This window comes from Eurosta solidaginis, chromosome 3, assembly GCF_040869045.1.
Source record: "Eurosta solidaginis isolate ZX-2024a chromosome 3, ASM4086904v1, whole genome shotgun sequence".
Taxonomy (NCBI): domain Eukaryota; kingdom Metazoa; phylum Arthropoda; class Insecta; order Diptera; family Tephritidae; genus Eurosta; species Eurosta solidaginis.
In genome coordinates, this window is record NC_090321.1 from 46,570,682 (window position 1) to 46,591,526 (window position 20,845).

At 37.8% G+C, this 20,845-nt stretch overlaps 1 protein-coding gene across 8 annotated transcripts in view; it reads right to left on the reverse strand.

Moving 5' to 3' along the window:
- igl (igloo) overlaps positions 1-20,845 on the reverse strand; it is a 762,142-nt gene that overhangs the window by 219,933 nt on the left and 521,364 nt on the right. For all 8 annotated transcript variants that reach the window (XM_067771526.1, XM_067771523.1, XM_067771519.1 and 5 more), the window contains exon 3: positions 1,931-2,161. In XM_067771526.1, coding sequence (XP_067627627.1) covers positions 1,931-2,161 — 231 coding nt within the window. The remainder of the gene's footprint in view (positions 1-1,930; positions 2,162-20,845) is intronic.

Sequence of the window (20,845 nt, forward strand, 5' to 3'; positions counted from 1 at the left end):
AGAAGCTTTGAAAAATTTCGCTCAGGCCGGATCATACATCTATGGTGGGTTCTCGGTCATAAAGGGAAATAAGGTAAAGAAAAGGGCAATGAGGAAGCAAAGGAGGGTGCAACACTCGCTGAACCAACGATAGACGGCAATACGTTTTGGAGGAATCAAAAAGATACAGGAGTTTCAAATGATCCATCAAGCAACAAAATCCTTCGATATTAGACTCAAAAAGTGGGTCATATCTCTAAAGAGAGAAGACTTAAGGCTCACGATGGGCATACTAACTGGACACTGCCTTCTGGCTTCAATGCTTATAAGTTAGGCCTGGTCAGTAACAACATATGTGGGAAATGCGAGCTACAGGAAGAAACGGTTGAGCACGTTTTGTGTTCGTATCCTGCGCTCGTCAGGTGAAGGCTCCAGATGTTAGGGGCGGAAGAGTCGATATATATCGAAGCTAGATCCAAGAAAACTTCTAATATTTGTCAAGAGAAGGAAGTAATTCTATAACATAAGTCCTGGCACCTAATTCTTCCAGTTCGTCCGTTTGGTCGTCAAACAAATTCTGCTAATACTATGGACACATTCAGTCTATGTGAGGTTCTTATTGGCCGGCAGGTTCAACCTAACCTATATCTACGAAGTTCTTGATGAGAGTTTCCAAATTTATGAAAAGCGTATTGCAGACAGATTAAAGAGTGGAATTTAATGTGAGTACGTTTGGCTGTCATACAGAAGAGAGGCAAGGACGGTTTGTCTTTTGGATATTGTACAAAGTGAAACGAGAAAACCTCATAGATACGGTTGAAATAGCTGGGATAAATTAGTCATCAAAACCATACTAAGGCCACTAGTGGGCTAATTGTCGTGTCAGCAGTTGCTCTTGTTGCGGAGTGTTACGAATATGGCATTCCTTATGCTCTCTACCTATGTAGTTTCGAATAAGACCGATATTCACTTTGGATAAGTCCTTCCGATATCTTAGTGAGACGAGGCCGAAATATTTTCGCCTAGTTTTAGCCAAAACTGGAAACTCAAGCATGAAGTGTATCGATGATTTCACTTCGTCATCCAACATGCAGTTGCTGTCAAGGGAATTTTCCACTATGTTGAGATGATTTTCCTACTTAAAACACTTTCTACTCCACTTGGTCTTCATTTCCGTCTTTCTTACCCTTCTTTCCTTACCCCTCCCAATTCCCACCAAATTTTCTTCTCTTGATCTTTAATTGCTTTTCCTTTCACGCTATTATTCCACTCCTCTCCTACTTTCCTTCGTTCACCCCCTTTCCTCTCTTATTCTTGTCCTCCGTCTGCCCTCTACATCTCTCTGTTTCTACGTTTTCAGCATACTCTCACCCAACCCTACTCCCTGTTACCATATATTTTCTCTCCCTTTCCGCTGTTTTTTTCTCTTCCTTTTCAATTTCCTTTTATATCTTCTATCATATATGTATGTATATATGGGATCATTATAACAAGTACTGGATGCATACCTAAAACATTTTCGAGGATATGCCTTTTAACATTATTATTACTTCGCTGAAGGAACGTGGTTCCACCCTCTTTGTTGACAAGACATTCTACTATCAACTTAGGATACATAAGGTTTCCTCCCCCTCTCTTTCCTCTACCTCTAAGGAAAATTTTTGCCCTGTTCATTCTCATTTAAGTGAAGCAGCATATCCACCTGGCAGGTAAATCCTTAACTCTTTTCATAACAAAGCAGCAATTAAAAAAAACCAACAATCTAAATCCTTTCAAGGCCTTCCATCAATTATATCCGTTTATGTCATTATTGGCATAAAGCTTTTGAAAAATGTTTACTCTTTAATATGCAATCACATGTATGCATAGAATGTTTTTACACATCCCTTCACAAATCTTCACACACACTCATACATATATCATACATAAACACAGCACACAATCGACTTACCTTTGTCATTGGGATCGAATTCAGCTTCTAATTCAGCTTTAGTCAGTTCCGCCTCAACTGCAGCAGCTGCCACTGACGCTGCAGTATTTTTATTATCTATATTTCTCTGTGCAGATGCAGCAGCGGCGGCAACGGAGCCAACGGTGGGATTAGATTTAGTTTCGCTCTTCTTCATGGTGGTACGTACTTGGTGTCCTCGAAAAACGGCTTGGATTTTAGTGGCGGCTTTTGCTAAAATGAGGGAAATGGTGGAAAAAAAAGAGAGGAAAAAAGTTAAAAAAAGAAAAACTGTAGAAAAAGTCTTAGGAAGATTTGTAAAGGCTGCAATACATTATGACAAAAAGCGAAAACTGTTGTAACTGGTGTCAGCAGATTGGTAAACTGCTGCTTGTTTTTAGCAGAGATAAACTCTCTCTACGTTTGAATACCTATACATACATAAATGCATTATATGGATGCATATAAGGACTGGTACAGAAACTTTTGCAAATGACAAAGTATGTTTTAAATATATTTATTTTGAGTTGGCGTTTCATTTTTAAAAATATATTAGCTTTTGAATTCAAGCATAGATAGATAGATAGATGTTGTGAGGTTAAGCACTGCGACCTATTGGTCTATTGTACCCTCATTCTCTTTACAACACTTCATCCAAGCCGAGTGCTCTGAGAAAATCCAGAACGGTTCTCATCTTCAGAGAGTGTATGTGACTATTTTCTAATTTGGATGATCCTTGGATCCTAAGTCTTCGTCTCGCGACTGCATCGCATTCCTTCAGGATGTGTTCTGCAGACTCGTCTTCGACATCACAGAATCGACAGAGGCTACTTGCCGATATGCCCAATTTATGCATATGGCTCTTTAGCCTACAGTGACCTGTGAGTATACCTGTTAAAATCCTAAGGCTAATTTTTGGGAGGTTAATCATAGCCTTATATCGCTTTGAGTTGTACCCTCCTATTAGGGCCTTTGCCTGCCGAATTCCTGGAATTTCGCGCTAATGTTGTTCTCTGAGGCACGCCTCCTTTTATCTAAGCTCCTACCTTATTGCATGTGACCCTATTGGCCCCATACGCTCGGGTCCTATTTGCTTTCCGGCTGCTGCCAACCTGGCAAGCTCGTCCGCTCGCACGTTAGCATCTACTCCTCTGTGTCCAGGTACCCACGCTAGACGGATGGATTTATTAACTCCTAGACTGTTTAACCTCTCTACGCACTCAAAGACTGTTGATGATTTAATCTCAACTGAAGATAATGCTTTGAGTGCAGCTTGACTGTAGCTGAGTATACGGATTTTATCGTTGGTATATCCCCGCTGTAAATTTATCTCTGCACACCGGCTTATGGCGACAACTTCGGCTTGGAAGATGCTCGGATATTTTCCGAGTTGCAGGGATATTTTGGGTCGGGGGCCAAAGATCCCCGCTCCTATGCCCTCCGGTGTCTTCGAGCCATCGGTGTACCATATTATAGTGTGTTCCTGGTGAAGCGCTTCAATCCTGGGGTGTTCCACTTACATTTGTTCCCCAGCTCTATTTTGAAGCGCTTCTCAAACTTAATTATCTTCCTCGTATCATCTCTGGGAAGTTGGATAAGTGGAATCTGCTCCTGCAGCTTCGCCATGCTCCGTGACTGTATCACTTTGCCTCTTCCACATCCCTCTTTAGCTATGTTTACTAAAGTACTCCTGGCTACCTGCTCAATTATTATATGTAGAGGCGTTAACTCAAGCAGCACCTCTATTGCTGCCGTCGGGCATGTTCGCATGGCTCCCGTACACACGTTAAGCTTCATGAGTGATTTTTGTACGGTCACCATGGTTGTCCTTGATGCCCACGCAACTGCTCCGTACACTAGTGATAGGTATCACCATCATAGTGTAGATCCATTTTAGAATCTTTGGGCTGCATCCCCAGGATCTTCCTGCAATACATCTGCACACCATTATTGCCCTTTGATATGGTGTTGTCGACGTGTTTCTTCCATAAGAGCTTACAGTCAAACGTGACTCCCAAATATTTCAGTCGTGTACTCTATCTGTACTCCATCCATTGTTATTTGCCTAATCCCTTCCAGTTTTCTTTTCCTGATGAATGGCACAATGGATGTCTTGTTAGGGTTGATACTTAGCCCTACCGCAGTACACCATTCTTCCGTTAACCTCAATGCCTTTTGCATTATGTCGCAAAGGGTGCTATCAAATTTTCCCCTTACAATGAAAACAATATCATCCGCGTACCCCTGCCATCGGATTCAGTTTTCTGAGAGCCTCTGTAGAAGTTCATCTACTACCAGGCTCCACAGCAGGGGTGACAGGATGCCGCCTTGTGGACATCCTTTTGTTGTTTTGATCTCTACTGTACCGTCCCCACTTGAGGTTTCGGCAATCCTCGTACGCAATAAGACGTTTATCCACATACGGATTGGAGGTTGTATCTCTCTTCTCTCGAATGTCCGATTCACACTTTCGTGTGTCGTGTTGTCGAAAGCCCCCCCCCCCCCCCCCCCCCTATGTCCAAAAATGCGCATAGCGTTATCTCCCCGCACTCGAACGCACTTTGGATTTCTGTGGACAGCTGATACAGTACAGTTTCTGTCGACCTGCCTGTTCTGTATGCATGCTGATCTTTATGTAGTGGCACTCTATCGTGAGCCTTTGATCTAATCTCGTGGTCTAGCACTCAAGAACGTTTGAAATGAATACGAACGAAGAGCTATGTAAAGAAATATTTTACATTTGGACGAATAATCCCAATGTTATTTACAACTGGCGAAACTCACAGAATCATTGGAGAATAATGTTCTTTCAATAATTAGGAAAAACCGATCCATATCACCAAAGAGATGTTGCCATAATACCCAAAACCACGCATGTGCAAGCCACACAAATCAAGCAGGAAAATTCTATTGAAAAGTACAAAAGGAAACCAGTAAGGCTGTCTAAGTTCGGGTGTAACCGAATATTATATGCTCAGGGTGAGTTTCAATTGTACAGTTCATTTCAGATAAATAACTCTATCGAATTTTGTTATGAGAAATTTTTTTTTTCAGACTCAAGAAATATTGTGTGATTCTTGATAGAAATAGGGGCGTGGCACTGCCCATTAAAAAAAATGTCTCCCAATTTCCTCTTGCAATAAAATTTGGTATGTGAAATATCATTGATACAATACCATTTTTCGCTAAAATATAGCTTATAATCCTAGTCTGCGACCCTTTTAAACATATTTTTTATAAAAGTGGGCGTGGCCTTTAATCGATCAGGTACGGGTTTCGTTTATTGATTAATAATATTTGTAAAATTGATTTTATAACAAGTGGGCGGTGTCACGCCTATTTTCACAATTTTTTTTTTTTTTTTTCAAATTTTTATCAAGAGTCTGAATATCAGTAAACACATTAAATTTCAACATTCTAGGAGCAATTATACGTGCAATGTATTAATAATTTTTTCGCTCGCTTTTTGCTTTTTTCTGTCTGTTAGTGCTTTCAATAATTTATCGCAGTAACTTTTTACCATTATCTACTATAGTGTTTGCTTTTTTAAATTGTTCTTTTTCTACTTTTTGCTCTTTTTTTATCATAGCAAGTTGTTTTTGTTGCTGTTTATATATTTTATCGAACAAAATAATGGATTTATGTGAAGTTAAAGTAGCTATCGTTGAACTTATGTTGTTGTTGTTGCATGATGTATATTCGTTTTAATTAATCTCTTCAAATTGCATATGTGGGAGTCCTTTCTATGTCACTCATTAACAAAAATTGGACCCTGTGAGATAAAAGTTCATAGCGTAAAAAAGATTGAGTGCTAAAAGTTGAAATCGATTACGTGGTATAGTGTTAACTACTGTGTATTCTTTACATTAATTTTTAAAATAATTTTTAATTGCGTTTTCGTGTTAATTTAAAATTTTTGAATAACTTCTATGCAGACCCTCAAAATCTCCTATTGCATCTCCACTTCATCTCGTTATTAAAAAAGAACCAAATGATTGGAGACCTTGCGGAAACTATCGAAGACTTAATTTTATTACTACACCAGATCGGTCTCCTTTACCACATATTCACGATTTAACAATTGATTTAAAAAACAAGTAAGGAAGGTTAAGTTCGGGTGTAACCGAACATTACATACTGAGTTGAGAGCTGTGGAGACAAAGTAAAGGAAAATCACCATGTTGTAAACAGAACCTAGGGTAACCCTGGAATGTGTTTGTATGACATGTGTATCAAATGGAAGGTATTAAAGAGTATTTTAAGAGGAAGTGGGCCATAGTTCTATAGATGGACGCCATTAAGGGATATCGCCATAAAGGTGGACCAGGCCTGACTCTAGAATTTGTTTGTACAATATGAGTATCAAGTGAAAGGTGTTAATGAGTATTTTAAGAGGGCGTGGGCCTTAGTTCTATATGTGAACGCCTTTTCGAGATATCGCCATAAAGGTGCACCAGAGGTGACTCTAGAATTTGTTTGTACTATATGGGTATCAAATGAAAGGTGTTAATGAGTATTTTAAAAGGTAGTGGACCTTAGTTCTACAGGTGGACGCCTTTTCGAAAAATCGTTATAAAAGTGGACCAGGGTTGACTTTAGAATGCGCTTGTACAATATGGGTATCAAACGAAAGGTGTTAATAAGTGTTTTAAAATGGAGTGGGCCTTAGTTCTATAGGTGGACGCCTTTTCGGGATATCGTTATAAAAGTGGACCAGGGTTGATTCTAGAATGCGCTTGTACAATATGTGTATCAAAGGCAAGGTGTTAATAAGTGTTTTAAAAGGGAGTGGGCCTTAGTTCTATGGGTGGACGCCTTTTCGGGATATCGCCATAAACGTGGACCAGGGGTGACTCTAGAATTTATTTTGTACGATATGGGTATCAAATGAAAGGTATAATGAGTATTTTAAAAGGGCGTGGGCCTAAGTTCTATAGATGGACGCCTTTTCGAGATATCGCCATAAAGATGGACCACGGGTGACTTTAGAATTGGTTTGTACGATATGAGTATCAAGTGAAAGGTGTTAATGAGTATTTTAAGAGGGCGTGGGCCTTAGTTCTATATGTGGACACCTTTTCGAGATATCGCCATAAGGGTGGAACACAGGTGACTCTAGAATTTGATTGTACTATATGGGTACCAAATGAAAGGTGTTAATGAGTATTTTAAAAGGGAGTGGGCCTTAGTTCTATAGGTGGACGCCTTTTCGGAATATCGTTATAAAAGTGGACCAGGGTTGACTCTAGAATGCGCTTGTACAATATGGGTATCAAACGAGAGGTGTTAATAAGTATTTTAAAAGGGAGTGGGCCTTAGTTCTATAGGTGAATGCCTTTTCGAGATATCGCCATAGAGGTGGGCCAGGGGTGACTCTAGAATTTTTTTGTACGATATGGATATCAAATGAAAGGTGTTCATGAGTATTTTAAAAGGGAGTGGGCCTTAGTTCCATATGTGGACGCCTTTTCGGGATATCGCCATAAACGTGGACCAGGGGTGACTCTAGAATGTGTTTGTACGATATGGGTATCAAATTAAAGGTATTAATGAGGGTTTTAAAAGGGAGTGGCCATTAGTTGTATATGTAAGGCGTTTTCGAGATATCGACCAAAATGTGGACCAGGGTGATCCAGAACATCATCTGTCGGGTACCGCTAATTTATTTATATATGTAATATCACGTACAGTAGTCCTTCCAAGATTCCAAGGGCTTTTGATTTCGCCCTGCAAAACTTTTTCATTTTATCATTTTACCAAGTTTTTTTCTACAGTTATATTTTGCGTCAATAGACCAATACAATTACCATGTTTCATTCCTTTTTTCGTATTTGGTATATAATTATGGCATTTTTTTCATTTTTCGTAATTTTCGATATCGAAAAAGTGGGCGTGGTCATAGTCGGATTTCGGCCATTTTTTACACCAATACAAAGTGAGTTCATATAAGTACGTGAACTGAGTTTAGTAAAGATATATCGATTTTTGCTCAAGTTTTCGTGTTAACGGCCGGGCGGAAGGACAGACGGTCGACTGTGTATAAAAACTGGGCGTGGCTTCAACCGATTTCGCCCTTTTTCACAGAAAACAGTTATCGTCCTAGAATCTAAGCCTCTACCAAATTTCACAAGGATTGGTAAATTTTTGTTCGACTTATGGCATTAAAAGTATCCTAGACAAATTAAATGAAAAAGGGCAGAGCCACTCCCATTTTGAAATTTTCTTTTATTTTTGTATTTTGTTGCACCATATCATTACGGGAGTTGAATGTTGACATAATTTACTTATATACGGTAAAGATATTAACTTTTCTTTTAAAATTAGAATTAAAAAAAAAATTTTTAAAAAGTGGGCGTGGTCGTTCTCCGTTTTTGCTAATTTTTATTAAGCAGACATATAGTAATAGTAGTAACGGTCCTGCCAAATTTCATCACGATATCTTCAACGACTGCCAAATTACAGCTTGCAAAACTTCTAAATTACCTTCTTTTAAAAGTGGGCGGTGCCACGCCCATTGTCCATTGTACTAGTTTTCTATTCTGCGTCATAAGTTGAACTCACTTACCAAGTTTCATCGCTTAATCCGTATTTGGTAATGAATTATCGCACTTTTTCGATTTTTCGATTTTTCGAAATTTTCGATATCGAAAAAGTGGTTATTGTCCGCATTTTAAATAGCGATCTGATATGAGTGCCCAGGAACCTACATACCAAATTTCATCAAGATACCTCAAAATTTACTCGAGTTATCGTGTTAACGGACAGACGGACGGACGGACGGACATGGCTCAATCGAATTTTTTTTCGATACTGATGATTTTGATATATGGAAGTCTATATCTATATCGATTCCTTTATACCTGTACAACCAACCGTTATCCAATCAAAATTAACATACTCTGTGAGCTCTGCTCAACTGAAACAATTTTTTTCCAAAATTGATCTTGTGCGTGCCTACCAGCAAATTCCAATGGCAGAAGAAGACATTCATAAAACTGCAATAACTACCCCTTTTGGAATGTTTGAATTCGTAAGAATGCCTGTCGGTTTACGAAACAGTGCTCAAACTTTCCAACGCTTTATTAATGAAGTATTTTCTGATTTCGATTTTGTATTTACATACATTGATGACATTCTTATTGCCAGTGATAACGAAGATCAACATATGAGTAATTTAAAATCAGTTTTCAAAAGACTTGAAGAATATAATTTAAATATTAAACCTTCAAAATGTACTCTCGGTGTAAATAAATTAAACTTCTTAAGTAACAACATTTCAGGCGAAGGTATGAAACCATCTTTAGATAGAACTAAAATCATAACAAATTTTGAAAAACCAATTTCTAAAAATAAATTACAAAAAATTTTAGGTATGATAAATTACGATCACAGATATATTAAAATGTTAGCAACAGAACTTAGTCCTCTGCATGAAATGTTAACACATGCAATTAAAAACAAACTCAAACAATTAAATTGGACAAATGAAACCACAACAGCTTTCGAAAATGTTAAAAAATGTTTTGCTAAAAATACTTTACTTACACATTTCGACAAAAATGGTACTTTATCATTAGCAGTAGATGCATCAAATGTTGCTATTGGAGCAGTTCTTCAACAAACTAGCAATAATATACTAGAACCCTTAGCTTATTTTTCAAGAAAATTAACTACAACAGAAACTAAATATTCAACATTTGATCGTGAACTTTTGGCCATTTATAATTCAATTAAACATTTTAAACATTTTCTTGAAGGTAGAACTTTTACAATTTATACTGATCATAAACCTTTAATTCATGTTCTAAATTCTAAAGTAGATAGATCTCCTCGTCAACTACGTCACCTTGAATATATTGCTCAATTTGCAAATGATATTCAATATATACGTGGAAAAGACAACATAGTTGCCGACGCACTTTCCCTTATTCCAGAAATAAATGCAATTTCAACTCAAGATATAAATTTAGAAACTTTATATAAAGAACAACAAACTGATACATTTTTACAAAAAAACATTTCTGATCAAAATTCTAAAAATAATTTAATAGAAATTCATATTCTAGTTATTAATTTAAACATATGGTGTGATGTTTCTCTACAACCTTTTCGGCCTTGTGTTCCACATTCTATTAGAAGAATTATATTTGACAAAATTCACTCATTATCTCATCCAAGTATAAGAACAACTAGAAAGTTAATTCAAAATAAATTATTATAAATTATTGGCCTAACATGTGTAAAGAAATTAACGATTGGACTTCATCTTGTATAAATTGCCAAAAATCCAATATTTCAAGACATACTAAATCTCCTATTCAAAAAATTCAAATACCGTCAGGTCGTTTTGAACATATTCATATGGATATTGTTGGACCTCTTCCAGTTTCAAATGGAAATTGTTATATTTTTACAATTATTGACAGATTTTCACGTTGGCCTGAAGCTTATCCACTTAACGTTATTTCAACAAATACTCTAGTAAAAAGTTTTATTCAAAATTATATACCACGATTTGGTATACCATTGAATATTACAGTAGATCAAGGTTCACAATTCACCTCAAAATTTTTTACAGAATTCACTTAACTTTTAGGTTCTCATAAAATTCATACATCTCCTTACAATCCCCAAGCAAATGGCATGATAGAGATATTTCATCGAACTTTAAAAGCAGCAATTATAGCATCAAACGACTCGGTTCATTCGTCTGACATTTCACCATTCATTCTACTTGGTTTACGAACTTCTATTAAAGAAGAATTAAAATGTTCATCTGCTGAACTTGTTTATGGCCAAGCAGTAAGAATACCTGGTGAACTAATTGTTTCAAATAGTAATAAAGAACATGATTTTTCTAATGACGCTCTTCAAAAAATAAAAGAATATTTTTCGCTTGTTCGTTCTAAAGTTTTTCATCATAACAAAGAAAACTTTTTCGTTCCTAAAAATTAGAAAATTGTGAGTATGTTTTTGTTAAAATTCTTCGTAAATCTAATTTAGAATCACCTTATGAAGGACCTTTTAAAGTTATCTCTAAGAAACATAAAACATTTACAATTCAATACAAAAATACTATTAAAAATATTTCAATTGATTTACTTAAACCAGCAAACATACTTATTAACACTAATTTAAATACAAATACAAATACATTAAACAACAAAAAACAAAAAAAGGTTACATTAAATATTAATTAATAATTTGTTTATTTTAACTTTTCTTAGAGGGGGAGTAAATATAGTGTTAACTACTTTGTATCCTTTACATTAATTTTTAAAATAATTTTTAATTGAGTTTTCGTGTTAACTTAAAATTTTTGAATAACTTCAAAAAAAGAAAATTCTAATTAGTTGGAAAATATTTAAACTCAAAAATAAATAAAATAATATTTTTAAAAAAGAAATATTTAAATATTTGGTTAACCACCAAACGTGGGATAAGCGTAAAAAGGTAAAAGGGTCAATAGCGAATACAGACATAATAACACATGACTTGAATAATTAGGAGGATAGCAGCTTTCTCTACAGAGGCAACGTGAATAGACCGAGCGAAGTAGGCTGGCATGACTGTCAGTGATGAATGGAGTAGGTGAGTTTTAAGAAAACCGCGAGGAATATCGATAGCATTACTTAAGTACTAGCTAAAAGGGGTGTTATAGCATTAGCGAGGAATATGGCTGGTTATGTGCTAGGCCGCTCGGACACCAAAGATCCGAGCCTAAGTAGCGTATGATGTTTTTTACACAGCATATAGGCACTTCCATAAGTTCCGGCAGTATATAACTGTCCATAGTTAGAAGTCTAGCGTGTGCTATAGCTGAGCATTCACACAGGTAGTGCGCGACTGTTTCTGTACTGCCCTTCTCAATTCCCATTCAGCTCCTGCAATTCCCATTCTTTCGGCATTCAGGCCAAGCGGCCAGTGTCACGTGATGATGGCAGTGTTCCTAAAGATTTGTTCCCTTGACTTATTTATTAGGTCCTCTGTTCTCCTGCTATCGTAATTGCACCAGGTTTGCTTGGTTATCTTGCAGGTATTCGAGGAATATCAGTTGGAGACTGGAAGCTCCTTGAATATGACATACATTGTTTATGGATTATGCATCTCCACCGCCTCCGCTGTTTCCAGCAGTGTTCCTGCCTTTACAAGTTCGGCTGCCTCCGCGTTGCCCTTGATGTTTCTATGCCAGGTACACATATCGGAGTTATGTTCGCAAAGTTAGCTGCTTCCGACGGCTTTAGACGAACTGAAATGGGAATTAATCGAAATGACCGCTACTTGGCTATCTGAGTAAATGCACACCTCGCACCCGCCACCGAGTCCTACGACAGGAGCGTACACGCCCTATCTATACCTAGAAATACCGCTAGAAAGATTTTAGCAAATTTGGGTAGACGGTCTGACAGCGACAGAGTGAAATTGCGCCCTTCCTTTGCACTCCATCGCATCTCACCTCTTTAGGGGAATTTATCCTTATGACACCTGTCAAAGTTTAGTGGGGACAGGTGAAAGCATTCTGAGGAAATTACTGTGGCTATACTGCCTCGAGTTCCAACAGTTAAACTCACGCAGTCGTACTGCAAAACAAGTTGCAGTTTCACGTATGTGAAGGTCCAAAGGTAGCTAGTTTACGTTAGTATGGGTCTGACGACGGCCGTATATAGCCACATCCTGGGGTTTGAGTTTTAGACCACAGTTTCTGGTGACGATACTTTTACATGAGTTGAAAGCCGGAGTATGATAGTGGACGGCATCAGTTGAGTAGCGGATGTAAAACGACGGAGCCGGAGGAATGGGAGTGTCGGTGATGATGCAGCGGATGCGAATGTTGATGCCAATCAAATGCAGCCAAATCAACCTCCAGCCTGAAAATCATCCTATAGATCAACAGTGGGGCGGAATGTCGCTTAAGCAGGCTATTAAAGCACACTTCGACGTTATGAAGTTCGAATAACACCATCTATTCGCTTCCTACCCTAGTGAAGAGGGATTTTAAATGAAAATCAACCATAATTGAAGCCTAAGGAGACTTGTCGGTTTTCTCTTATTTAAATACATATTAGGTTACTGATAAAGTGTGTTATCAAAAAAGGGGTTTGGTATCAAACCATTGTAATATTTGCTTCTTCAAATTTGTTTCAAACGATTTAGGACCATAGCGGCTTTTTTTGTGCGAGTCTGTTTTGACCTGATGAAAGTTTTCTTTTCGGAGAGGTCTTGCTTTTTTTTTTAAAGGCGTGCGTATCGTTATCGATAGAAAATCGATAACACGCCGATAACAAATCGAAAACATTCCAATAATAAATCGATACATTTTCGATAAAAAATCGAAATTTTTTGATTATATATCGATAAATTTTCCATAGATAATCAATCACTTTTCGCTATCAATTCGATAACATATCGCTAACTTTTTGATAAAAAATCGATAGCTTGTTGACAGCTTTTTGGTGATATATCGATAACATATTGATGAATTTTCTATAGGTTTTCGATTTTAAGTCGATAAATATTCGATAACAAACCGATAACACGGCGATAGCTTATCAGTAACTAACCGATAAGCTTTGCTTGCACTACGCTTACTCCTACTTTCTGGATTACCTCATTCTTTGAGCAAAGATGTTTACACATCAAAAAGTAGCAAAATGAGTTCCTTCAATTCTCCCATATTTACATATGTATATGTATGTATATGAATATGCGCTTGTTTGTATAATTTTCGAAATAACACGTTTATCTTTCCACGTATGCTATATGAAGTATGAAGTACAGTTGGCATTCAGGTTGACAGCTTGACAGATTTTAAATTAAATATAGTTAGTACACCTGCCGACAAATTGGTACAACGTCAAAACAGCTGCAGTAAATGAGCTTCCTTACAAAATTACATACACACACGTACACACATACATGCTAACAATAACAAAGTGGGAACTTCACCAACTGTGTATAGAATGCCATTGCACAGCTGTCGTGCATTCTCATAGCACAACAAATTAACAAATACGAGCTTCCTTAGCCGCTGAGGTGGCCTTATTTTGCTGGCTTGATTTGCTTGATTCGCTTGATTTGAATGTGATAGCGTGAATTAATGCGCTGCATACAGCTAAGGTGTGCAAAATGAGTCACGGTGCACTTGGCACGAGATTTGAATCATTTTTCTGATTGCATAATGAAATTCAAGTAATAAATGAGAAAACTGTGAGAAGTTTGCACGAGCGTTAGGATGATAGTGAATATGCATGCAGTGCAAGCGCGAAAGGCCTTGTTGCTTATTAGACTAGCATCACGCTGACACTTCTTTAATTTAATTTTGCTCAGCTTGGGAATTTCTTGTCGTACTTGTAGTTCTGGTGTTTCAGCATTTTTTTGATGTTTTTTTTTAAATTATTTTTTTACTTCATTTTAGTTTGAGTTGATTGGTTTTGATAAATTGCTGTTTAATGCTCAGATATACAGTAGTGAGCACGAAAATAGCAGTGGCATATTTAATGAAATTTCTTCAATTAAATTCTTCCTTTTTTACAAGCTCGATAATCTTGGGAACAATGACCAGATTAAACACTTTAGGCCATCCCGGCCCACAACTAGTTCCATGAGGGAATTGGGTTCGGCAGAACCTCGGCTGTTAAGAAACAGGATTTGCTACAGGTAGGTGAGGATGACAATAGGTTTGGAATTAGCTATAAATTGCGGTGGCATCCCCTAAAAAGGGTAGCGCTAGCCTTTAATCAGCTCGTTATTTTAGTCGCCTTTTACGACAGGCATACGTGCGTGGGTGTTTTCGAAGTACATTAACCCGCTGTGGAGCAGAGCAGCACCATCGTGGTTTAGAGTTCCCTGATACCACATGAAATATTGGTTATTTAAGCTATATTAACTACGCTGTTGTTTTAAATATGACTGATCTCGGCCCACAGTAGGTCGCCCGGAGAGCCAAATATGTTTCCAGCTAGTGCCGGTAGAAGGTGGACAGTCAACCACGAATTCATTCGTTGCTTTCCCAGCATATTGAGTTATACCACATAGGCTCCATTTGAACAGTAACACGTCACAACTCACGATTTATAAATTGTCCGTGGTCAACACTCCGATTTCTACAGACGACGTGCTATCCACTTCCTGCTGAAAGAATCTCGCTTGCTTGTAAAAAATAGTATCGGCCCGCGTTTGCTTAGCTGACTCGAAGCCCATCTTCATAAGAGTAGACTGCAGTAGGCCAGTTCTGTAGCTTCCATTGCCCATTTTTATAGTGCACATACGGCTCAAGAGATCCACTGGACTCTGGCCCAGGTTTTTACTATGCTCCGGAGCTCAGATGATTCTTATCTTCAAATAATTTTCTGGGATAGGTTAGGATTTATGCCTTATATTCACCATTAGGGTGTGTGTTATACTCAGAGGATTGCTGAAACCAACCAAGGATGTATGTTGTATCAGCCTTTTGATGAGCTGACCGAGGGCAGTACGTTTCAAATGACCAACACCCCATACAAATATACAATGGTTGTCGAAAGGTCCACAGGAAGCTCACCTTTTTACGTGCCTCTGCACAATCCTCTATGGATCGTGCTACCACCCTATTTCGCTATGACAATAATATACCACAGAAATGTATTAATGCATTCAACCAGAGCCCTCGGCATTCACACCAAAAGGGGCTTTGACTTTACCCGGCAGGTATGCCTGTCGTAAGAAAATGATTCAGGGAGTTGAGTAGCGCAACCCTTTCAAGAGATTGCGCAATTTATAGCTTCTCCAACTTAAATGTTAACCTCACCTACCCGTGGCGAGAATCGTGTTTCTTTAGCAGGCGGAGCTCTGGCGACCCCGAGTTAGTTATGGAAATAGGTGGGGAGGGTGGGGTAAGGATGGCCTAAAAAATTCAATGTGGTCATATTAAATAGAGCTTACGATTTCTTCTCGAACACAAGCGAGATTTTCGAGACCCGAGAAATCGAGAACTCGACTTTTCGCGAGATTCTCGTGTCTCGAAGTACTTGTTATACTCGCGAGCATGGTACAAATATTACAAGGTAAACGGTGAGAGCCGAAATGACGTTTAACAAAATTTTAAAATTCTCACTGCTCTCACATTTTTATTTTTTTATTTTGGTGTTGTTTTCATAACAAAAATATAACAAACCGTAATACATTTGGTAATTCTATGCGACAGCATAACACTCTTAATACACGTCCAAAAATATCAAGAGTGGTATCAAAAGACGCGTTTTGGATCCTGGATCGCGAATCCGAAAGCGGAGGTAAAACATTTTGGGTATGTCAAGCGATATTTGCAAAAGAAATTTTGAAAATTTTCATGTGTTTGTTGTAATTTTGATGATTTTGTGGTGCCCACAAAAAAAAAAAGTGAACATAAGTGTTTTCCGCGGATATAGTTTTGGTCTTCAAAGCGGTGTTGAATGCACCCAATGTAATTTTTTATAAGCGCAGCCAAAAATACTGTGGATCCTACCCTCGTCTTCGGAGCACTCCGGGGTCATTTTTCGGGTTTTCGTTAATATCTTTTGAACGGTCTAAAATTTTTATTTTCCGCCTTCGGATTATTGTTGTCGAGGTCAATACGAGTCTTTTGACACCTCTCTCGGTATTTTTGGACGCGTATTACCGGTGTCATGCCATATATTTGATATCATGATATTTTATCCAAAACCGAATTTTTTATTGGTGGAAATAACCAGAAAATAAGAAATCTCAACGGTCAATCGCATTCCAGAATTTTCAATTCAAGAATTGTAATGTGGTTTCCCGCAAAAGGAAGAATCAGGCCACGATCCTCTTCTGAGGAATTTTATTCAACAAATTGTTTAGAAATATATCAGCGTCTGCGCGACCTGACTTACCGCCAAGGTGTATGGAAGAGATACAGATCTACTAATAATAACAATTTTGTGTATATATCTGAGGAAATTAAGGTCTAGATTTCCATCCAATTCGAAGGCTACTTATCGTGTATTCGTTTTTCTATGAACTGTCTCACCTAAATACATGTTTTTTGCTGACCCAAAAATTTATCTGCTAATTCGGACGAACTTTTGGTGCCAAGGTAATGCCGAGGGACAGCCAATACCATTTATACAAATTTTCTTAAACATTTTTGACGGATAAGCCAACACACTAGCTCTACACCACGGCGGCAGACTTCCTCCACAAAGTATCATACTCCAACTGGGCGATAATGTTTAGCTAAGCTGCGAAGAGCTACAGGGTTTTTGCTGACGTGGGCAACTTATGGGAAAATCTCCACTGGGTGTGGAGAAGCAGTTGGGGGAAGACTTTGATCTCTCTTGGTGCCCCCTGTTGGCGTCAGTTATCGCGAAACAGGGCTAGCTGGAGTGACTTGTTACGCAACGACCAGCATCTCCTAAACGGTTAAGCGCCAATTAAAAAATGTGTCTTCCAACCGCGAGGAAAAGGACCAAACACAAACCAAATAATATCTCCAAGATCATTTTTTTTCCGCAGTAGCGAGGATACTTGAGACTGGTGATCTCTTATAAAGTGAAGTTTTAGCATATTTAAAGGTTAAAGACGTATCAACCAAGTGAAGAAGGATGAATGAAAATCAATAGGGGTGGTCTCCAACATTCGTTCTTCTTTCCCTTTGCAAAAATAGCACGTGTTGTGGCATCCATTATATTGGTAACTTATTTTTTTGCCATATACATAAAAACCGATTTAAAACTTTTCGAAACATTTTTTCACTTATTTCATAAGCATATTATTTTTTTGGTATTAAAAAAATGAAAATGTCAAACCAACATTTTTTTTTTGTGTTTACATTGGTTTGGCATTTCCACAAAGTTTAAGAGTGTGATTTTAAAATTTTTTTAAAAATCAAAAAACCATTATGGCCGCCAAGAATAGTAATAATAATAGTTGTTTTACCTGGTAATATTTATACCATGCTCGCGAGCTACTCGACTTTCAATTCAGTCGCTGCATTGGCAGTATTCTATACGCTTCGCTGTTTTTTTATACTCAGTTGAGCAGAGCTCACAGAGTATATTAAGTTTGATTGGATAACGGTTGGTTGTACATGTATAAAGGAATCGAGATAGATATAGACTTCCATATATCAAAATAATCAGGATCAAAAAAAAATTTGATTGAGCCATGTCCGTCCGTCCGTCCGTCCGTCCGTCCGTCCGTTAACACGATAACTTGAGTAAATTTTGAGGTATCTTGATGAAATTTGGTATGTAGGTTCCTGAGCACTCATCTCAGATCGCTATTTAAAATGAACGATATCGGACTATAACCTCGCCCACTTTTTCGATATCGAAAATTTCGAAAAATCGAAAAAGGGCGATAATTCATTACAAAAGACAGATAAAGCGACGAAGTTTGGTAGATGAGTTGAACTTATGACGCAAAATATAAAATTAGTAAAATTTTGGACAATGGGCGTGGCACCGCCCACTTTTAAAAGAAGGTAATTTAGAAGTTTTGCAAGCTGTAATTTGGCAGTCGTTGAAGATATCGTGATGAAATTTGGCAGGAACGTTACCCTTATTACTGTATGTACGCTTAATAAAAATTAACAAAATCGGAGAAGGACCACGCCCACTTTTAAAAAAAAAATTTTTTTTGAAGTAAAATTTTAACAAAAAATTTAATATCTTTACAGTATATAAGTAAATTATGTCAAGATTCAACTCCAGTAATGATATGGTGCAACAAAATACAAAAATAAAAGAAAATTTAAAAATGGGCGTGGCTCCGCCCTTTTTCATTTAATTTGTCTAGGATACTTTTAATGCCATAAATCGAACAAAAATTAACCAATCCTTTTGAAATTTGGTAGGGGCATAGATTTTATGGCTTTAACTGTTTTCTGTGAAAATGGGCGAAATCGGTTGATGCCACGCCCAGTTTTTATACACAGTCGTCCGTCTGTCCTTCCGCATGGCCGTTAACACGATAACTTGAGCAAAAATCGATATATCTTTACTAAACTCAGTTAACGTACTTATCTGAACCCACTTTACCTTGGTATGAAAAATGAACGATATCGGACTATGACCACGCCCACTTTTTCGATATCGAAAATTGCGAAAAATGAAAAAAATGCCATAATTCTATACCAAATACGAAAAAAGGGGTGAAACATGGTAAGGTAATTGGATTGTTTTATTGACGCGAAATATAACTTTAGAAAAAACTTTATAAAATGGTTGTGACACCTACCATATTAAGTAGAAGAAAATGAAAAAGTTCTGCAGGGCGAAATAAAACACCCTTAAAATCTTGCCAGGTATTACATATATAAATAAATTAGCGGTATCAGCGGGGTCACCCTAGTCCACATTTTGGTCGATATCTGGAAAACGCCTTCACATATACAACTACCACCACTCCCTTTTAAAGCTCTCATTAATACCTTTATTTGATACCCATATCGTACAAACTCATTCTAGAGTCACCCCTGGTCCACCTTTATGGCGATATCTGGAAAAGGCGTCCACCTATAGAACTATGCCCTACACCCTTTTAAAATACTCATTAACACCTTTCTTTTGATACCCATATTGTACAAACAAATTCTAGGGTCACCCCTGCTCCACCTTTATGGCGATATCTCGAAACGGCGTCCACCTATGGAACTAAGGAATACTCCCTTTTAAAATACTCATTATCACCTTTCTTTTGATGCCCATATTGTACAAACAAATTCTAGGGTCACCCCTGGTCCACCTTTATGGCGATATCTCGAAAATGCGACCACCTATACAACAACCACCACTCCCTTTAAAAACCCTTATTAATACCTTTAATTTGATACCCATATCGTACAAACACATTCTAGAGTCACCCCTGGTCCACCTTTGTGGCGATATTCCGAAAAGGTGTCCACCTATAGAACTAAGCCCCACACCCTTTTAAAATACTCATTAACACCTTTCTTTTGATACCCATATTGTACAAACAAATTCTAGGGTCACCCCTGGTCCACCTTTATGGCGATATCTCGAAACGGCGTCCACCTATGGAACTAAGGATTACTCCCTTTTAAAATACTCATTAACACCTTTCTTTTGATACCCATATTGTACAAACAAATTCTAGGGTCACCCCTGGTCCACCTTTATGGCGATATCTCGAAACGGCGTCCACCTATGGAACTAAGGATTACTCCCTTTTAAAATACTCATTAATACCTTTAATTTGATATCCATATCGTACAAACGCATTCTAGAGTCACCCCTGGTCCACCTTTATGGCGATATTTCGAAAAGGCGACCACCTATACAACAACCACCACTCCCTTTTAAAATCCTCATTAATACCTTTAATTTGATATCCATATCGTACAAACACATTCTAGAGTCACCCCTGGTCCACTTTTATGGCGATATTTCGAAACGGCATCCACCTATAGAACTAAGGCCCACTCCCTTTTAAAATACTCATTAACACCTTTCTTTTGATACCCATATTGTACAAACAAATTCTAGGGTCACCCCTGGTCCACCTTTATGGCGATATCTCGAAACGGCGTCCACCTATGGAAATAAGGATTACTCCCTTTTAAAATACTCATTAACACCTTTCATTTGATACCCATATCATACAAACGCATTCTAGAGTCACCCCTGGTCCACCTTTATGACGATATCTCGAAACGGCGTCCACCTATAGAACTACGGCCCACTCCCTTTTAAAATACTCATTAACACCTTTCGTTTGATGCCCATATTGTGCAAACGCATTCTAGAGTCACCCCTGGTCCATCTTTACGGCGATATCTCGAAAAGGCGTCCATCTATAGAACTTAGGTCCACGCCATTTTAAAATACTAATTAATACCTTTCATTTGATACCCATATCGTACAAACGCATTCTAGAGTCAACCCTGATCCACCTTTATGGCTATATCCCTAAATGGCG